At 56.1% G+C, this 18,291-nt stretch overlaps 1 protein-coding gene across 1 annotated transcript in view; it reads right to left on the bottom strand.

Annotated features, from left to right (window-relative positions):
* Positions 1 to 17,650, bottom strand: part of SLIT1 (slit guidance ligand 1) — a 61,770-nt gene extending 44,120 nt beyond the window's left edge. The window contains exons 1-4 of the mRNA XM_039385042.1: positions 17,305 to 17,650; positions 5,149 to 5,220; positions 4,786 to 4,857; positions 4,065 to 4,136 (exon numbers count right to left, since the gene is read on the bottom strand). Of these exons, the coding sequence (XP_039240976.1) occupies positions 4,065 to 4,136; positions 4,786 to 4,857; positions 5,149 to 5,220; positions 17,305 to 17,507 (419 nt within the window). The 5' untranslated portion in view covers positions 17,508 to 17,650. The remainder of the gene's footprint in view (positions 1 to 4,064; positions 4,137 to 4,785; positions 4,858 to 5,148; positions 5,221 to 17,304) is intronic.
* Positions 17,651 to 18,291: the final 641 nt, after the last annotated feature.

The following is an 18,291-nucleotide window of genomic DNA, read 5'->3' as shown; positions in this document are numbered from 1 at the left end:
CAAAACTCCTCTCCCATCTTTCCCCCATCCTTCCCAAGGGAGCAGAGAGAAACTCTGCTTGCTTTCTCTTTTGTGAAGGGAAACCCAAGAAAAAAAACAACTCCTGCCAGCTTGGGAGAGATGCTGAAGGAAGGTCTACCACAGCTCCTGGCATGCCAGGCACCGGTGTGAGCCAAGATGTGTACGGCTGTGATGCACTGGGGACCAGAGCTGGGCACTGCAATAGCAGAGGTCACCTTCTTGCCTGGGTAATCCATGATGGAAGGAAAGATTCATTTTTTATCAGCTCTCCACCTCGCAGGAGATGTGCTCTTCCCCAGTGAGCTGCCGGGGGACCCTGCCCCCCCCCCAAGCCCACGATGCTTTGTTCTTCCGTCCAGTGCTGACAGTTTAATTAAACCCAGTTTGAGAATGGGTCACTGGGGTCAGGCGCTCTTCAGCGAAACCTCAGATCAGCACCATTTCCAGCCAACAGGGCTGCTTAATGAGTTACCCGCTCGTTGTGGCAGACATAAATAAGGGAGGCCATGCAGAGCGTCCCCCTGCCTCCTGGCCCCACTGCCAAGGTGCTGGCACAGCCCCCCCACCCCACCATCTCAGACCGAGACAGGCTCCGGGCAGGCGTCAGCTCAATATTCCCAAATTCCGAGGGGAAAACATTCCTCTCCAGGCATCTCACCTCCCCCATGCTGTTATTTGAGGTTTGCTTTCTGTTAGCCCTTTCCTGCCATTCCCCAGTTTATTTAAGCCCCAACGGATCAGGTTTAACTCCAACCCTTTCCATTATCCCAATGCACAAATGCTCTTTATAGCCAAGATCCGAGTAACTAATTGCAGCTCGAGCCAGGCTGGGAGACCACAAAGTACCACCAACGTGGATTAGGCTCTGACACTCAGACCCAGGAGGTGGACAAAGATCTCTCCATCCTGACCCGAGCCTGAGGGCCTCCTCTTGGGCTCATGAGAGATTTTCATCAGGCTCAAGGTACAGTGGGAAACTGCTCTTATGGGTATCACATATCCCTAATTCAACAGACTTGCCTTAATCTGTTGCCATGCTACGGATGTGCTGCGAGAGGTGGATCAAGACTAGGTGCATCTAGAAGAGGCTGGAGAATCCAGGCCAGCATCCAAGTACCCATCTAAGCAACCCCCTCTGGTTCCTGCATCCACCCCTGGCTTTCTGCTTCAGCTTCCACCTGGCAGGGCAGCCTCATTTCCCAACTAAACAGATCCCAACCCAACTCATTGAGACAGTTTTTGCTAATTCAAGACCTCCCAGTACAATGCTGGGAGGGCATGAGGACCTAGCAGGGACTCCAGGCACTTGAGGAGCATGCCATGGGTGGCTGCAGTGGGCAGGTCAAGGAGAAGCCTGCACAGGCCCTGTTTGCTGGAAATGTTTTGGAGACCAGGATTTGCAAGAGCACAGTTCTGGTAAGAACCCTCTCTTCCTGGACCAGCACGGGTCCCAGACTGCTCCTGGGGCAGGGAGGGGTCACTGAGCAGTGGGGCCACCCCAGATCCATTTCAGCAGTTAAATAAGTGCAAAGCCCAGTGGGGAGGCTCCAATTTCGGTTCAAGGCAAGCTGATTTCAATTTAGCTTAAACCTGTTCCCCACTGACTCATATCCCCGTAGCCTGACCCAGGTTTGCAGCAATTTAAGAGTGTCCTTATGACCTCTTGCACCGGCTGGACTAGCACTCGTCCAGATCCCACCTCATGCTAAGCCAGCATATGTGTCTAGACTAGCTGCCTCAGGCACCTCCTGCCCCACTATCCCCCCCCAAAACATCCTTAAGCACCTCAGCAACAGGCAGCATCAAGGAGAGGGAGCAGCAGGTCCTCTGATACACAGGGCTCTGCTGCCCAAATGCAGAACTCAAGGCTCTGCCAGGGCAGTGGCTCCTGACGTGCTACCTGGGCAGACCCTAGTGCTGCACCCCTACCCTCACTAATGGGTGTGGGGCAATGTGCTGCAGAGGAGAGTGGCAGGTGGCTCAGTGTGTCCCCTGTCGCCAGTCCCACAGCTCACTGCAGGGATCCTCTGCTCCAAGTGAGCATCAGAGTTCACCAAGACGCAGGACCAGTTACAGTAAAGGAGCTGCAAAATCTGAGCCGTGCACAAAGCCCCAGATTGTGCAAAAATAGCTCCAGGTGCTGGTGTCCAGGCAGAGTTTGCTATGTCAGAGACAGCCAGAAAAGAGCTTCAAGACAGAGTGGCAGGGAATAGGTTTGAAACAATTAACACATTGCAGTAAAACAACAGGAAGAGGCTGAAATGCACCTGAGCACGAGGTGGCTGCAAGGAGCATCTTGCATAGCCCTCTTCAACTCACGGCAGAATGTACAGTCCTGTGCACAGGGTGTGAGGGTGTGTACAGCCCCGTGCACACCGTGGTACAGCCCTGGATCCACACAAGCCCGGGGGCTGTGGAGAAGCACACTGTACAGCCCTCCCAAGAGCTGCCCTTCTGCATCTCCCTGATCAATTGTTAGGGTTTGCTTTTTGAAAAAGCCTGGTATTAAAATCTAGGCAAGATTAAAAGGGAAACACTGATGTTTGGAAAATAACTCTCTTGCCCATGTTTCTGTTATGCAATGGGTGGCTGGAGGAGGATGGGCCCTTGCTGGCGCCACGATATTGCACAGCTGAGCTCAACAAATGCCATTTGATAATTAATTGAACGCCTGTGCTATCAGCTGCCATTACCTAGGCCCATCTTTGGCGCCTGTCCACCACTTCACACATCCCATGCTGGCAACCCACACGGCGTTTTAACCCTTCATTACACCGCCTCCGGCTGGACTCCAGGACTGACTCCCTGGCACTATCGGAAGAAAAAAAATCAGCCGCAGCCTGCCCGTACAGGCAGGGCTGCCTGGCCCCAACATGGCCATGCCTGTCCTGGAAATGTCTCAGCCCATTCAGCTATTTCATCCATTCCTGCCCTGACCCAGCAGGGACCTGGCATCCTCATCTCACTGCTGAGAAATGGAGATACAAGGTGCAGTAAGCAGAAAGCTCGCGTCCCAGCTACAACCACCCTGCTCTGATGCACTGCAAATCAGCCACAGGGCGTAAGCTGCTTTTCTAGTGATGCAGAGCACCAGCCCCAGTCTGGCACACATCCTCTCCTTCTCACAGTCCCCTTCCCAATATACCTGGTGCCTGACATAGCTGAGAGCCTGTAAATGTTTTGTTTGAACAATGCTGGCACTGCTGACAGCACCACTGCCCAAGCAAAGCAGCCCCAGGCAAGGGAAAGCCAATATGGAAAAGAGAATATTTATCAAAACCCCAGCAGCCCTCTCCAGGCAGCCTGCTGATGCACAGAGGGAGGAAGAGCAGAGAGGTCTGCGGAGCTGGGGCTTTCCGGACAAGAGACAGTCCCTGGGGGTGTTTGCGGGTGCAGAGGGACAAGCAGGGATGGAGGCAGGCAGAGCAGTGTGGAGTGGGGGCAGCAGGCATGAGAGGCTGGATCTGCCCCAGGCACGGCTTCTGCCTCTTTCCCCAGACACCCACAGAAAGGCAGCTCTTGAGCAGGGCTGTGGGGCTCTCTGTACCCTACAGAGGTCTCCATGCAGGATGTGACCCCCTTAGGGACATCCTCTTTCACCCTTCCTTCATGACAACCTAGTCTAGCCTATAACGGCACCCTACTCCAGAGCCTGTGATCCACGCCCAGGGAGGAGGTTGTGGAGCTCAGCACCTCTGCAACTGACACTGTGGAGGCACAGCTCTGCGATGCCAGACCCAGCCCAAACTGCCAGCCCCTCCTGCCACATACCCATGCATTACAAAACATCCCTAACAGTGCCAGTCTCAGGTCTTCTGCAAGTCACGGCCAATTTCCTGACGTGCTGCATGCTCTGGTCACACAGAAACAGGGTGCATTCCCCTGCCACACAGTGAGCCATCACCGAGACAAGGCACCAGCACAACTCTCCAGAAGCAGCACCCTCCTGGGACATCAGTGCCCCTCCAAAACCCATGCAGTCCCACAAGTGAGCCCACATCACCGCTGGGCAGGGGAACCCCACAGGCACGGAAGGTACTTACAGCCGTGAGAGGGCCTGATTGTTCTGGAAGAGGAGCTCGGGCAGGGTGTGCAGCTGGTTGCGGTTCAGCCGTCTGCAAGGAAAGAAGAAAGGGTCAGGATTTGGGGGGGGGGGGGGCAAAGCAATGACCCCACCTGCAACCCAACCGGCTGTGGCAGGCACAGCTGGGTGCTTTGGCTTACTCAGGGGGGCCAAGAGAGCAGAGCATCCCACCTGGCAAGGACACCCCTATCCCGCCCACCACACTCCCAGGTGGGGACAACCAACGGGGCATTAATAGACTCACTCACAATGCTGTAATTACATGCAGAGAGGACTCCAAGCTGTTAACTGCTGACTGCTGCTTAACTGCGCTCTTAACCTGCTGCTCACTCAGCTCCTCATATTTGCTCGAGCAGCTTGGGATTTTTAAACTGCTGAGCTATTTTACTGAGTACTGGACCAGAACTTAGGGCTCCCTCGCTAACACACAGGACAGCTGATACAGCAAAAATGATTTTTGTTTAACCTGCTCCTCACCTCAAAAGCATCAGAAAAGACTTTAAGATCTATAGAAACACAAATAGGTTTGCTTGCTACACTGTAAAATACTGCTGCCGTGCAGAAGAGAAGCTGTTTGAAGTCCGGCAGCACCAATACGTTTAAGGCAAAAAGGAAAGGATGCTCTCTGCAACTAAACCCAGTAGCCCCCCTTAAACCCTCTTCCATGCCCAGGCACTCACAGCCGCTCAAGCTCCTTCATGTCATCGAACGCTCCACGCTCCACTGTGCTGATCTGGTTTTCCATCAGCTGCCTGCAGAGAGAAGGGGGTCAGCTTTCTGGAAAGGTGGTCCCCAGTGCCCCCATCACTTCTCTTGACCCAGGACCACCTCACCCACTATCCCCTCAACACAACCCAATCTCTTTCGCCCCTCTCTCTTCCAGCTGGAAGCCCACCATACTCAGCTCAACACAATACCCTCCAGCCCTGCTGGGAGATGCCCTGAGCAAGAGGCTGACCATCTCTAGCAGCCCCAGGAGGGGCCACAAGCCAAGTACAGTATCTGCCAAGGTCGGGGCAGGCAGCCCCTCATCAGAAACTCACAGGACGCGGAGCTGCTTCAGCCCAGCAAAGTCATTCTTGTTGATCCGTGTTATGTTGTTGCCATTGAGTTCCCTGCAGAGAGAAGAGACAGAAATCAGCAAAGAAGCGCTCAAGAGGTGGCCAGGCACTGAGCCTCCCCAGTACCTCCCAAAAAATGGCAGAGAGGACCCAAATGACAGCAGTGGCTGAGGCAATTCTGTGCCCCTCACCAGGAATGGCTGGGCTGGCCGCTGGCTCCAGAGAGGACCCTCATCCTCAACAGCCAGCAGTGCTGGGTACACAGAAGTCTGGCTGGCCAGCAGTGTGTAAGCTGTCATCTTTCATGGATAATACGGCAACAAGAGGAAGGGGCTGTCCAGCTCCCTCTGTCCCCATGATGGATGCCCCCCTTGGGACAGAAGCCCTAGAGCCCTTAGCAATGAAATAAGCCTGACTTGATGTATGTCACCCTGCTCTGGAAATGCAGCAAACACCTGGTAGGGTCATCCCAAACATACAGAGCTGCTCAGAGAAGGCAGGGCTAATAAGAAAATGAACAAATGTCCCCCAGAACAGCAGGATCCCTCCAAATACCCAGCTGCAAGATACCCACACACATCACAACCAGTTCAGTGTGCAGCCATCTCACACCCTACCCAAAGAATAAGCCACATTTCAAGTTTCACCTGTCAAGAGATGCTTGCACAGGACAAGATGCTTTGTGGCATCACTCTGTCGTGCAAAAGCCCTGGGTGAGCACAGGGACAGGCAATCCAGCCAGAAGAGAGATGCTGTCCCTCCTTTCTCTCCCTGCTGGTGGAAATAAGGGGTGCCTACATACCCCCCATGACATCTGTCCTGCCCAGGCTCTGCTGAGCACGAGGACATTGTGTGCTCCACTGCTGGACGTGCACATGGCAGGGGCTCTGCTCCTAGCCTGCCAGCTATACCTACCCCAGTTCTCCCCAGCCATGCTCTCCAGCATGCCCCTGCTAGGATTATCCAGCTTTAAAATACATCAGGCTGGGAGCCACAGAGATTTGCACCTCACAGCCTTAGTTTTGCCGTGTCTTTCCGCATTATGGGATGTGATTACTGTAGGAAGAGCAGGACCATCAGCCCTGGGACCCACACTCTGCAGAGCCAGGGGTCCCTGTGCAACCCCCCATTGCAGGAGAGAGTCTCCCCCCTTGGCAGCATGAAGCACAGCAGTGTCTGCTCCTTGCCATGAGGCCAATCTGCATGTGCTGGGGACAGACGATGCCCTCGGGAACGCAAGGGCTGGGGAAGGCTCCCATGCTGGAGATCCACTGTCTGCATTTAACTCAGACACAGAAATGAAGAGGAAAACAAACTACAGGAGGGGGAGGCAGTCAAGGAAGGGATGAGCTGCTAGGGAAGTGAAGAGGGAGGAGGGTGCCACCCCAGAGCAGGTTGGGGTGCCTGGGCAGGACTCCAGCACCCAGGGCTCTGTAACTTCCTGAGCCCTGACAGCGGGAATGCCCCGTGTCACACGAGGGGCTGAATACAAAGTCTGTCATTCCCATCCAGAACCAAAACCTCCCTCCACCGCTCTCTGCAGCCATTCGAGGGGCCAAGGTCAGCGGCAGGCTGGCCTCGGGCCGCCGAGCAGCGTGTAGGGCTGCTGGCTGTACCCAGCGCAGCCGCGCACCCCGGGGTGCTGTCATTGTCCTGCTGAAACGGCTGATAATGGCTAATGAGTTCCAGCTCGCCATTATAGCCTCGTAATTACACCGCTATTCAGTGCAAAGATTGCCGGGCTCCTGCCATTATCCAGCCGTGTGCGCCTGTGTTGGGAAGGAGGTTGGGAGAGCACGTTACTAGGACACAGATGAATGCAAGCGGGAATGAATAGAGGTTCCTCAGCCCCAGTGATTAAACTGAAACCCACACTCGGGCTCTGCAGCCCCACGGCTCCTCCGTCTCCCTGTACGGCCAGCACTCAGCAGGATAGCATAGCAGGATCACTGGGGCTCCAACCCTTAAGGATGTGCCCTGCAGGGCTCAGTCCTGACCCTCTCCCGGGGAGCAAAAGCTGTGGCCAGGATGTTAGTCCCAGGCACGAAGCACTGGGGTGTGTTACATGTCTCACGTGTCACATGTGGTGGCTTGGTACGTGCAAACGTGTGCCCACCTGATGGGCCACAGCCCCGGCATCAGCTAAGGGCAGGGAGAAACCCCAGCCCCAGGATTCGTTTTCTCCAAATGTCTTAAAGGTTCCTTGCTTGGAAGAAGATTGCCTGGAAGCTCCCCAGGCACCCATCCAAGCTCCTGGTGAGGGAGGGTTCCCAGCAGGACTCCCATGTCACCTTCCTTTAAACATAACTAACATTACTCTGGCTGCAATGTGTAAATAGAAGTTGGAAATCTCCGGTACTGCAGACAGACAGAGCAGAGAGGCTTAATTTAAAACTGCCCAACCTGAAAGCCAAGACCTACACATCAGCTTGCAAAGTCCAAGGTGAGCTTGGACCTCTCTGGGCTCCTCAGAGTACCAGAATCCCAGAGCCTCAGCCAGAGGTAGAGCCCAGGCAAAGCAGAAACACCAAAGAGCCATGGACTGGTCATGACCAGTCCCTCCATGTGCCAAAACCAGGCTCTGTCCTCTCTCCCAGGCACCTTGTGGGACAGTGCAGCCAGAACCCAAAGACTTCAGCACCAGGAGGACCAGGCAGGACGAGCTATCCTGGGGGTCAGCTGTGCTGCCCACCCAGCCCACTTCCAGCCTGCATGCTCCCTGAGCAACCTTGGGGTACTCCAGCACTGAGGCTGGTGGCAATTCCCGAGTGGGGCAGTATCCCAGGGCCCTCTGACAGCCCCACTCCCTTGGGGACTGGCCCTGCATGCTCCCTGACAACTGCTCCCAGCATCCCTCCATGCCTTTGTTCAGGTAAATGATGGCCTTTGCAACCAAGACGGGAACGAACAGCAGGTAAAGCTTATTTGTAAGGATGCCGAGGCAACACTGCCATTTAACTTCATGACATTTTTCCCCTCTAAAACCCCTTCAGTTCCTCATGGAGATAAATTACAGTCTGCAGTGCCCAGAAAGCCAGATCCCTGCTGCTCAGCTGCTCACCCGCTGCCTCCATGCCCTTTCCTAGTGAAGCGAAACACCCTGCCCTGCCCCACGGAACAGAGCTTCAATAAGGACTGATGTGTCTGGGGAGCTGCCCTGTGGATTGGTTGCATTTCTGGACTGTGACTTGAAAGCAGAGACAGGGTGTGCTCTTTCCATATTAATCCAAAGGTTTTAACATGAGAAAGTATCCTCAAGTTCATCCAGGCTGTCCTCCTCTGCCCCCCAGCACCCCAAATCTCACACCGCCACTGGTGAGACAGTGAATTTTCATTTGCAACCTTCAAGTTTCAGAAACCCTCCTTCCCATTTTGCCCTGGGAAGAGGAAAGTCATTAAAACAAGCAGTCCCTTTGCTACATTGCTTGTGGATCATCCCACTCCCAGATGGGATGTCTGTGCTGTAGCAGGGTTCGTTAGACTGGATTTGCATAGTCTGGGTTTATATTTGGTTTCTAGCTTTGGATGGCTTATTCCATTCCCAGGGGGTCCAGTGTGTCTTTTCCCTTTGCAGGGTTTGGAGCTACAGTAACTCAGTAACAACCTCAGAGAGCACAAATGCTGAGAGTTAATTTATTAAATACAGCCAACATGAGTGATATTTCCCTGGGCACTGATTTATCAGGAGCGGGAAGAAGCAGACAGTGCAATCCCACTATCCATACTCCATTGCAAAGCATCAGCTATTCGGCACACACGTGACTCCTGTCCTTGTGGCTCAGCTCTGCTCCACTCTCCAACAAGGCAGAAATCATAACTGCTGTGCTCCCTGGACTCCTGCTTTTAAGAAAGCAGAGGGAAACTCTGTGAGATGAATCCCAGCATTTGCACCCAAAAGCAGCAAAATGTACCCCAGCCCTGCCAGCACCAGTATAGAGCAGGTGCCCACAGCGCCCAGGTAGTGACTGCAGGGGCTGGCAGAGAAGGATCCGTGCTCCTGCAGTACCTACTCTGAGGGCCGCTGCTGCCCTGGTGCCAGCGAGGCTGGCAGTCCCATTTTTCATGTAACATGTCCCTCCCTCCAAGTTCTCTACTGCTCTGCCGTTCCTGCTTATGGCTTGGAGCATCAGCCCCTAAGGGCATGGCTCCCCTCCCAGCAGCTCATCCCAGAGCCCTGACCCCAGCTGGAGCCAGCAGTGCCAGATAATAATCAGGGAAGCGGAGAAATGAAGGCTGTAAGGTCATGCACCCCAAGCAGTACCTCTGCCACCCTCCATCAATCCAGGCAGATGCATGCATTGCTCCTGCAGGGACAGAGACTAACACTCCCCTGTGCCCTGCTCCAGGACGTCACTGCTCTTGCCTCAAGAACCTTTAACAAAACTCTGACCTGAACCCCCTTCACTGCAGATGAACCCCATCCCTGCCTGCCACCATGGTGCAGCGATCAGGCTCCTGCCTTGCCCACGCAGACCCCTCTCCCATCCCCATTCCCCCCAACAAGCCCCCAGCCCTGGAGGCGTAGCCCTCCCCTGGGGCCTCTCTGCCGTGCAGGGGCAGGACCCCCCCTGCTCGTGCTCCCATTCCACATCTGTGCTCCCACCAAACACTTTCCTTGAGTCTGCAGGCAACAACATCCTTTCTGTCAGTCCATTCTTCCTGTTCACCAAACCCACTTTGAAATCTCAGCCCCGTCTCCAGCCCTCTTGCATCTCTCCTGGCCTGGTGGCATCTGCAACTGTCATAAGCAGCTTGTGTTCCATCACACAGACAGCTAATGGAAACATGGATGAGGCTCAGACCCCAGACTGGCCCCTGTGCTCAGAACTGGGGGACAGAGCAGCTGCAACCTTTCATCCTACACTTTTATTGCATTTTTCAAGTCTTCTCAAGATTTCACCCGGCTGCTTAAATGTAACTGAGTCCCAGCACAGGCTTGCTGAGCTGCTCAAGCAGCAAAAGGCAGGGTAAGAGCCTTTCCCAGTCCCAGGAGAGCTGGTCCCCTCCAGCACTGGCAGAGAGGGATGCTCACGCCATTCACCAGCTCCCTGCAGCCCGTATGGGCATTGCTGGGTGCTGACTCCATGTGAGGTACAAGTGGGTTACAAGGTGCTGCTGCCTGCTGCTTGGGGAGGGGACACTGGGCACCCACACCCTGGGCTTACAGCTGCACAAGGGGCTCAGCACCTTCCCCTCCTCTTCCTTTCCATCCCTGTTCTGACCAGACCCCTTAAAAATAGTAAAGAGCCCACAGGATTCATCAAAGTCCCTTTAAGGATGCTGTACACCCCAGAGCAAATGCCTTGCCAGCACCACCCCTATCACCTGCAGGGTGATGTGCCCAGCAAGGAGAGCCCCAAGAGCAGCTGTGCTCATCTCAGCATCACTGCCCTTAGTCGAAGGGGAACCCGGCCCCAGGCACAGCATTGGCCCCAGAGCGCAGGAGGCTCTGTAAGCTTTTACGAGGTACTACAGCAGATTATCATCACGACAGATTTTTAAGTGTTACAAACAGCATCGATCATGAAGTAACAGTGAGGATCCGGAAGGCTTTCTGTTCTCCTGACTTCTCTCTGGGGTTTTCATGCCACAGCCATTAGCCACTCACAGTCAGGGAATGCTTTACACTTACGCGCGCATTGTGGTGTGTCACCTTCGGGTTAAAAATAAATAAATAACCTCCCTCAGCCCCGATGGGAGAGAGAAAAGGTAGCAGGTCATTTCTGTTCCACAAATGAGGAAACTGAGACAGCCAAGAAAACAGCCTGGATACCCACAAAATTTGGCTTTTTGTGCTATGCTGAGTAGCCTGGTAAGGAGCTGGGCCCTACCTCCTCTGCTTTCCAGGGCAAGGGAGTTTACCCAGCCCTTAGGCTTCATCCTGCCACTCATCAGATTGAGTTCCAATCCATCCTGCATCTTCCTCAGCAAAGCTCCTTGGTTTAGGAAGACAAGTGCACCTGAAGTGCTCGGTTATAGGTGCCTGCTCAGTACTGCACCAGCTAGGTCTCATGGTGCATCCCGTTTGAGACCTAGGGCTTCCTCCTACCAAGAAATATCCAGGGCCAGGAGCTTGCATCTCTCCCACTTTTGGTGCCCAGGGCTGCTCCTTGGCTGCATCGCTTGAAAAATTAATTTCCCTTTTTCCTGATCTTCCTTCTCCTAGCAGCCTCTCTCCCCCATAGGACACTTGCCTCTGCTATTTTGAGCAGCAAGTGCATCCAAAATGCATGCCAGGGAAGCAGACAGTCAGCACAGCCTCTGAGCCTGAATGTGGCAGGGAGGTCTGAGATGGTACCAGGGGGGACAGCCTGGGACTGACCCCACACCAACATCATGGAGAGGTTCCCTCCATCCCACTTCATTCCCTTACAGCTTCTAGCAGTGTTGCAACCCTAAGGACCTGCCTGCAAACTGTCCTTCTCAGTGCTCACATTGTTAATTGCAGCCTGGAAAACCTCTGCTCCCCTCACTGCTCCTGCCACTGCAGCCGTCCCCGGCTGTCCCCTGAGTGGGGACAGGGGCCAGCTGCCGGAGCTGGCCTTGGAGCTACTCACGCTGGAAGCCTGCCAGGGAGCAGTGATCTGGGTCTGACATCCCCAGGGATGAGGCCATTTGCTAACGCACAACTGGTTTTTTACTGCTTTTCAGCAAAACATGCACAAAAACATCTCCTTGCCTCTCAGGTTTTATGAAAGATTATTTCAGTAGCAATAAAGAGGATGCGTCGTGGGGCTAAGCACCTCTGGAGCGGGCAGGGAACCATGAAGGACTTGGAAGTGAGACAAAGACAGACTCCCCTGGTTGCCCATTTTGCTCTCCTGTGCATGCTCGCCTGCACCAGGTTCCCAGGGAGCAAATTGGAGCGGGAATACAGGAAAAGCCCCTCTCAATGCAGGGTCATGGGTTTGTACACCTTTCCCTGGACAGGACACCCTTTCTCTGCCCCCACCACCCTGGTGGCACCCCAAATCCCCTCTGTTCCCTCAGGCTGTGGGTTCTGCTGCCCCTTGGGGGTGTCTCGTGCATCCTTGGCCTTTTATATCTGCGTCGCTCTTTCTCCCGGCTGGAGGTTCCATAGAAAACAATGAAGTAGGGGAGAATGAAACTCAAAGCAAATGCACATCCTGTAACGAGTCGGTTTCTGTAACTAGACTGTTTCTGTGTGCTACCCTGCACTGGCACCACTGCCACTGTGCCCAGCTCACCCTGGGGCCGCAGGCTCTGGGGACAGCAGCAAGGGCGTTTGAAGGTGCACATCACAGACCCAGAATTAAAGCTGAAACAATTCCCCTTCCTTGCTCCCACCTCAGCAGCGAGGAATTGCTGTTAGCAGTGCATCACTCTGAAGGACCACAGTGGCAGCACATTTAAGGTAAAAATATCTGTTTTAAAGGATGCAATAAAACAGAGCCAGGGAAGGGTTTATAGAGAAGCAATTGCTGTGTGGGGTGAGAAGTGGTCACCAGAGGCCAATTCACCCAGCTTTATTGCCTGTTACTGGTGACTTTTCCCAACCAGGGGACAATAGATCCTCTGCTATCAGCCTCGACTTCAGTCAATACAAACACCACATAGTTTTTTAAACTAATATTTTTCCAACGTGCAATTCCATGGAGAGGGAGAACGCAGCGTTACCATGGCAATATATAGACAGCATCTGCCTTGGACGTAGCTGAAGGGAGAAATTGGAATAGAATTGCAAATTTCCTCTGTCCAGGAAGGCTCCCAAGGAAGCCACTGCAGCAGGCTGAGCAGGCTGCCTTCCCAAGCCTGTCCACATCCTCCCAGTGCCCAGCACTGGCTCTCCCAAGAACTGAGGGCAGCAGGGCCAGCCAAGTACTGCTCTGGCTGGATATAGGTCCTGCATCCTGCCCCAGAACTCTGCAAAGCCTGCAAAGTCCCTCTGCAACTAGTCTGCTCACTGCAAACTTGCCCGAGCACTCCAGGAAAGGGAGAGGTTGACTCTCTTGAGGTGCTTCCTAAGAATGAACATTCCCCAAAGCCCCGGAAAGGAGCAGCAGCCCAACAACTGGTGTGGAATGCACAAGTGCTGCTGCAATATACCAGCTTTGCTGCTGCAAGACATTTTGATTAACTGGTGAGAGGTAGATGCAGGTGAATGAATTAAACATGCTCTGAACAAGAGCTCACTGCTGGAATTTTGGCAGGGGATGGTTGGGCAGCATGTGAATGTGCTTCAGGTGCGGCTGTCCTGGCATCGTGTTCCCATACCTGAAGGCTGGACCTCAGTGCCTCTTGTCTTCACCAATGCAGACAGGGGGTGGCAGAGCTGGCTGCAGCCTAGATAGGGCCCATTTCAGCACAGGCACACCCCAACTTTGGAAACAAGGCAAACAGAAACCTTGATGAAATGCTGAGGCCAAGGCCCCTGAAAGGAAAAGCCAGAGCCAAAGGGGATGCAGTGATGGAGATGCCCAAACCCAGCTCTGCTTCCCTTCATACAGGGGAGAGGGGCTCTGCACAGCCCATGGTGAGATGGGGGATGTTCAGCCCATTGGAGAGGAGGCAAAAGCTGAAAACTTCAAAAGCAGGAGCGAGTGCAACACCATTACACTCAATTCATCCCCCACATGCAAAGAACTGGGCTGGAAGCCGTCATTTGATAGTGGTAAATTTGCACTGATCCTGCTGGCTTGGGGAGATCAACCCACCTCTGTGACAGGGCAGTGTGCTCTTCAGAGACATGTTCAAAGGAAGAAAGAAAGAAAGAAAGAAAGAAAGAAAAGCAAGCTAACGGGGACAAGAACTGTGCCCTTCTCTCTGGTGGCTGAGGCCTGAGGGACTCCTGGGAGCAGATAACACTGTAGTGCTGGAGGATTATCACCCATCCTGCCTACAATGCCTTCAGGACCAGCTCTATCACGCTTGCCAGAGGCATAGGCAGGAGTGCAGGCAGCCATGCAAGTGTCCAGAGACTTTGCTGCTTCCCGCTTTGCTGCAGCAAAACCCTCTTTGCTAGGTGCATGATCCAATCAGAGGGAGGTGCATAAACCCCCATTTATGTTGGGTTGCAGACTAGAAGGCACTTAGGGAGCAATGTGTTATGCCCTGGTGCAAGGGAAGAGGGGTCCTGTGTCCCCCCCGAGCAGCCATCCCTCATGCTCCATCCTAGACACGTCTGCAGCCCTTATCCTCTGCCAACAGCATGGCACCAGGGAGACAGCTCACGGGAAACCCTGAAGCAGAAGACAAGACGATTTTTCCCCAGCCCATGATTCTCCAAAGCTGCAGTGACTCTGCAAGGCAAATAATTCCCTCTTCAAAGGGAAAGGGTGTATTTCAAAAGCAACAGAGCTCAGACCTCTACAGGACGTTGCTGACTGAGCCCCCACAATGACTTTGGCAGCGCCGGCAGGCATGGCCACAGCAGCAAGTGCTGCCCTGTCCAGGGGTTTGACTGAAGGTCAAGTGGGAGACTGGAGAAAGCCTGGAGCCTCCAAACACTGCACTGCCATGCAACAGGTGAGAAATACAACAGCACGGACACCACTGCTCACCAGCACTGTGGGATGCATGGCAAGATTGGCACTGCTCACACTGTGCATCTTGAGGCTTGGGAAAAGAGGAAGGCAGTGGAGAGCACTGATGAGAGCTTGATGACTTCCCACAGAGAGCCTGCCCCTGGAGAGAGCAAGTCCTGAGCACAGATCCTGCTGCAGGCTCCTGTGATTGCTAGCTGACCTCACTCCATCAAGCGGTGAGGAGCTGGAGACTGTGAGGTTGCAGCCTCTTTACAGGGAACTCAAACTCACTTAAGAGCTGTTACAGCAGGATTTCGCTGTCGGAGACAGACCTGCTCTGCACAGACACCCTCAAGCACCTGCAAGGGTGTGCAACACAGTAGGAAGTAGTTATCCAATAGACAACACCCATGAGAGAGCAGCATGACTAGCTCAGCCCAGCCAGCAGATCCAGCATCACCAGCTGCATGAAAATACAGAAAACTCAATGCTGCTGGGCGGCGTGGATATGGAGGACCAGATCAGTGGAGGCAGAAACAGGAGACAGCAAACAGGGCCCACTGCCATAGGGGGAGAAATGCCCTGCCAAGACAGGAGTGAGACACCCACCAGGGGCATCCTCCATCAGCCCACTCCAGCATTGCCTCATTTGAGCCATGCTGAGCACCTGCCCAGCAGGCAGAGGTGGGGGCTCAACGCACACACTCCCCCAGCATCCTGCACCCAAGTGCATGGAAAGCTGATGCTGAGGAGCCCTCTGAGCTCCCTGAAAGGCAGAAAGGGCTGGTGCAAGTTATATACAAACCTTACCCCTACTCTGGGCACAGAGGAAAGGAGGATCCTGTCTTAGACCTCAGAATCCAGGTCTGTGAGATGGCAGCTCACAGCAGCCTGGTTGCTGTGCTGGGTAGTAATCATTTGTATGAGGATAATTACGGTGGGAGAAGAAAAAACTCCTCTGAAGTGGTATCCCACAGAGCTCCCAGTGCTGCATGCTGGGTGCAGCCCTGGCAGCTGCGAGGCTGCCTGCAGTCTCTCCCTGTAGTCCCTGCCTGAGAGGTCTCTGCCCAGCTGCAGGCAAAGGGCACATTCACACTCCAGGAGCCACAAGTAGCACAGCACAGGGCCAGGAGACCCCTGTGTAGCTTCCCAGGATGCATCCTTCAGCTCTACTGCCCAAGGAGGCAGCAGCTCAACACTTCCCTGCACTGCAAGAGGGATGTAGGGGCAGCCTGGCCCCAGGGACAGGGGTAGAGGGCTACTGTGCCACTGTGCTCCACTGCAGTCCCTGGGATGGGCCACCTGCTGCTACTGAGTGGAGGGGAGAGGCTAGGGAGGCTGCTCTCCTGTTGGGAAGGGGGACACCTGCATGCCAGGAACCTGCCACCTGCAGTGGCTTCCACACAGTCAGCTCATGCTGCTCTCCCTGGGGTGGGGACCCCCTGCAGCCACAGGATCCCCAGCAGGGAAACCTGCCCAGCCAGGGGCAGCAGCAAAGAGGGGGAGCTCAGCAGGTGACACAGGACCCACGCAGCCAGCTGGACCGTGACTGTGAGAGAAAAGCTTTCTTTATGGGGGTCCGGCCCAGAGAGCCAGGGACACCCCTCATGACCCCTGGGGACCTGGCAAGGGCTTTGATGAGCAATGAGGTGCAGGCACAGGGGACTGGTGGGGTTGGGTGAGCTGTGTGCATGGCTGGAGGCTGGTCACACCCTGGGGAGGTCCCAAGGGGAGCAGAGGGGAATGGGACCTGATCCTAGCACCATGTGCAGCACTCCCAGGAGGGTTTCACAGGGACAAAGGGATGCCCAGTACGGGTAGGGGCTTGGGGTGACAGGGGCCCTCAGAGAACTCTATTCCAGCTGTGTGGGTATCCTGTGACAAGTCACACCTGCCCGTGGGTGCCATGGGGCTTGCAGCCCATTTTGGTCTGCCCCAGTGCAAAGGCTCCCTCTGGAGCAACCCACCCCCTCAGCCACAGCTCCAATCCCAACCCCACTCTACGTGCTTGCACACGGACTGGCACGCGCGGGTTCTGGCGCATGCCGGACCCCTTGCACACCTCTCCCACAGAGAAAGGCTTGCACACACACTGTGCCCCAGCAGGCGCTCTCACACACACTGCTCACCACCTCGACGGGCTATTGCACACCCCTCACGGAGGGGATGATGCACGTACACTCACCCAACAAGATCCTGCACACGCACTCCCTGGAAGAGCACTCATACACACACACCCAAGCCCCGCGCGTAGCGGGACGCCGCTCATCGCTCGCCCCACCAGGTTCTCGTACGCGCACGTTTTCAGCGGGCGGCCGTGGCCCCACAGGCATTTGCACAAATACTGCCCTTAAGAGACACGGTGGGCGCTTGCACAGTAGACAGGCTGGTGCACACCCCCGCCACGGACAGCTTCTTGCACACGCATCCCCTGACGGGGTCCCGCACACACTCCTGACAGGCTCCTGAGCGCCCACCGCACCCCGCGCGGGGCTCTTGCCCACGCAGCCCCGCGGGGCACCCGCAGGGGCTCCCCATGCGCTTTCGTACACGCTCCCCCAGGACAAGCCCCCCGGACCCAGCGCCCCGCCGGGCTCCCGCACCCGCGCCGCCGCACGCCCGCCGGCGGCGGACAAAGCCCGGCGGTACTCACAGGCGCTCGGTGCCGCGGGGGATGCTGCGGGGCACGGCGCGCAGGGCCGAGCCGTGGCAGTCCACCGTGGTGCCGCTGCAGGCGCACAGCGGCGGGCAGGCGGCGGCGCGGCCCCGGCACAGCGCGGCGCACGCCAGCAGCCAGGCGGCGGCCCGCAGCCCCGCCGGGACCCCCGCCGCCCCTCCGGGGGTCGGGGCCGCCATGGCAGCGGGCAGGAGGGTCAGGCGGCGCGGCCGCTGCGCATCACCGGGGAGCGGAGCGGAGCTGGGCTCGCCGCCGTTCGGCTCGGCACGGCTCGGCTGCGGGGCGAGAGCCCCGTCGGCGCACACCCGCCCACCCTCACTGCCGCCCCATCCCGCAGCCCAGGCTCAGCCCCCGCGCTGGCTCCTCCCTCCCGCCCTGCCCGCCCCGACGGGCCCCCCCGCCACCGCCTCCGCCCCTCCTCGCTCCCCCGGTACCCGCGGCGGCGGAGGTAGCAGAGGTCCTGGCCGGGCAGGGCATCGGCACTTCGGCAGCCGGAGCCGTCGGGGCTCTGCACCGCCCCGGCCGTGCAGCAAGGTGGGCTCAGGCTCGGTCCCCCCACCCGGGACAGTGCGGTTGCCCTGTGGGGCAGCCGAGCCTCCCCGGGAGATGGCTGCGGAATACCGGGTTGCGGGCAGCGGCATCCCGGGGACTGGCAGAGACCTAAGAAGCAACCTGCGAGCCGGGAGGTCGCGGGCAGAGCGTTCCCACCTCTCCTCGAGGGGTGCCAAAAGCTTTCGCATCCCCTGGTGTGCTCCAGGGAGGCTTGGCCTGTCTCCCACCTGGCAGCCCGAAGCCACGTCTCATCATCCACAGAGCCCAGGTGAGGCGCGGGGTCCTGGCAGCCCGCGGGGACTGCACGGCAGGCTGGCTGGCTCTCGTTAGCCGGGATGGTACCTGGTATGTGCATGGGAATCCTGTGGCTGAGCAACCCAGCACACAGAGAGGACTTGGGAGGCTTTGCTG

Source organism: Pipra filicauda, unplaced genomic scaffold (genome assembly GCF_003945595.2).
Source record: "Pipra filicauda isolate LSUMZ 115617 unplaced genomic scaffold, ASM394559v2 scaffold390_size662804_pilon, whole genome shotgun sequence".
Lineage (NCBI taxonomy): Eukaryota > Metazoa > Chordata > Aves > Passeriformes > Pipridae > Pipra > Pipra filicauda.
The sequence above is the reverse complement of the archived record's forward strand: the minus strand, read 5'-3'. Positions and strand labels throughout refer to the sequence as shown.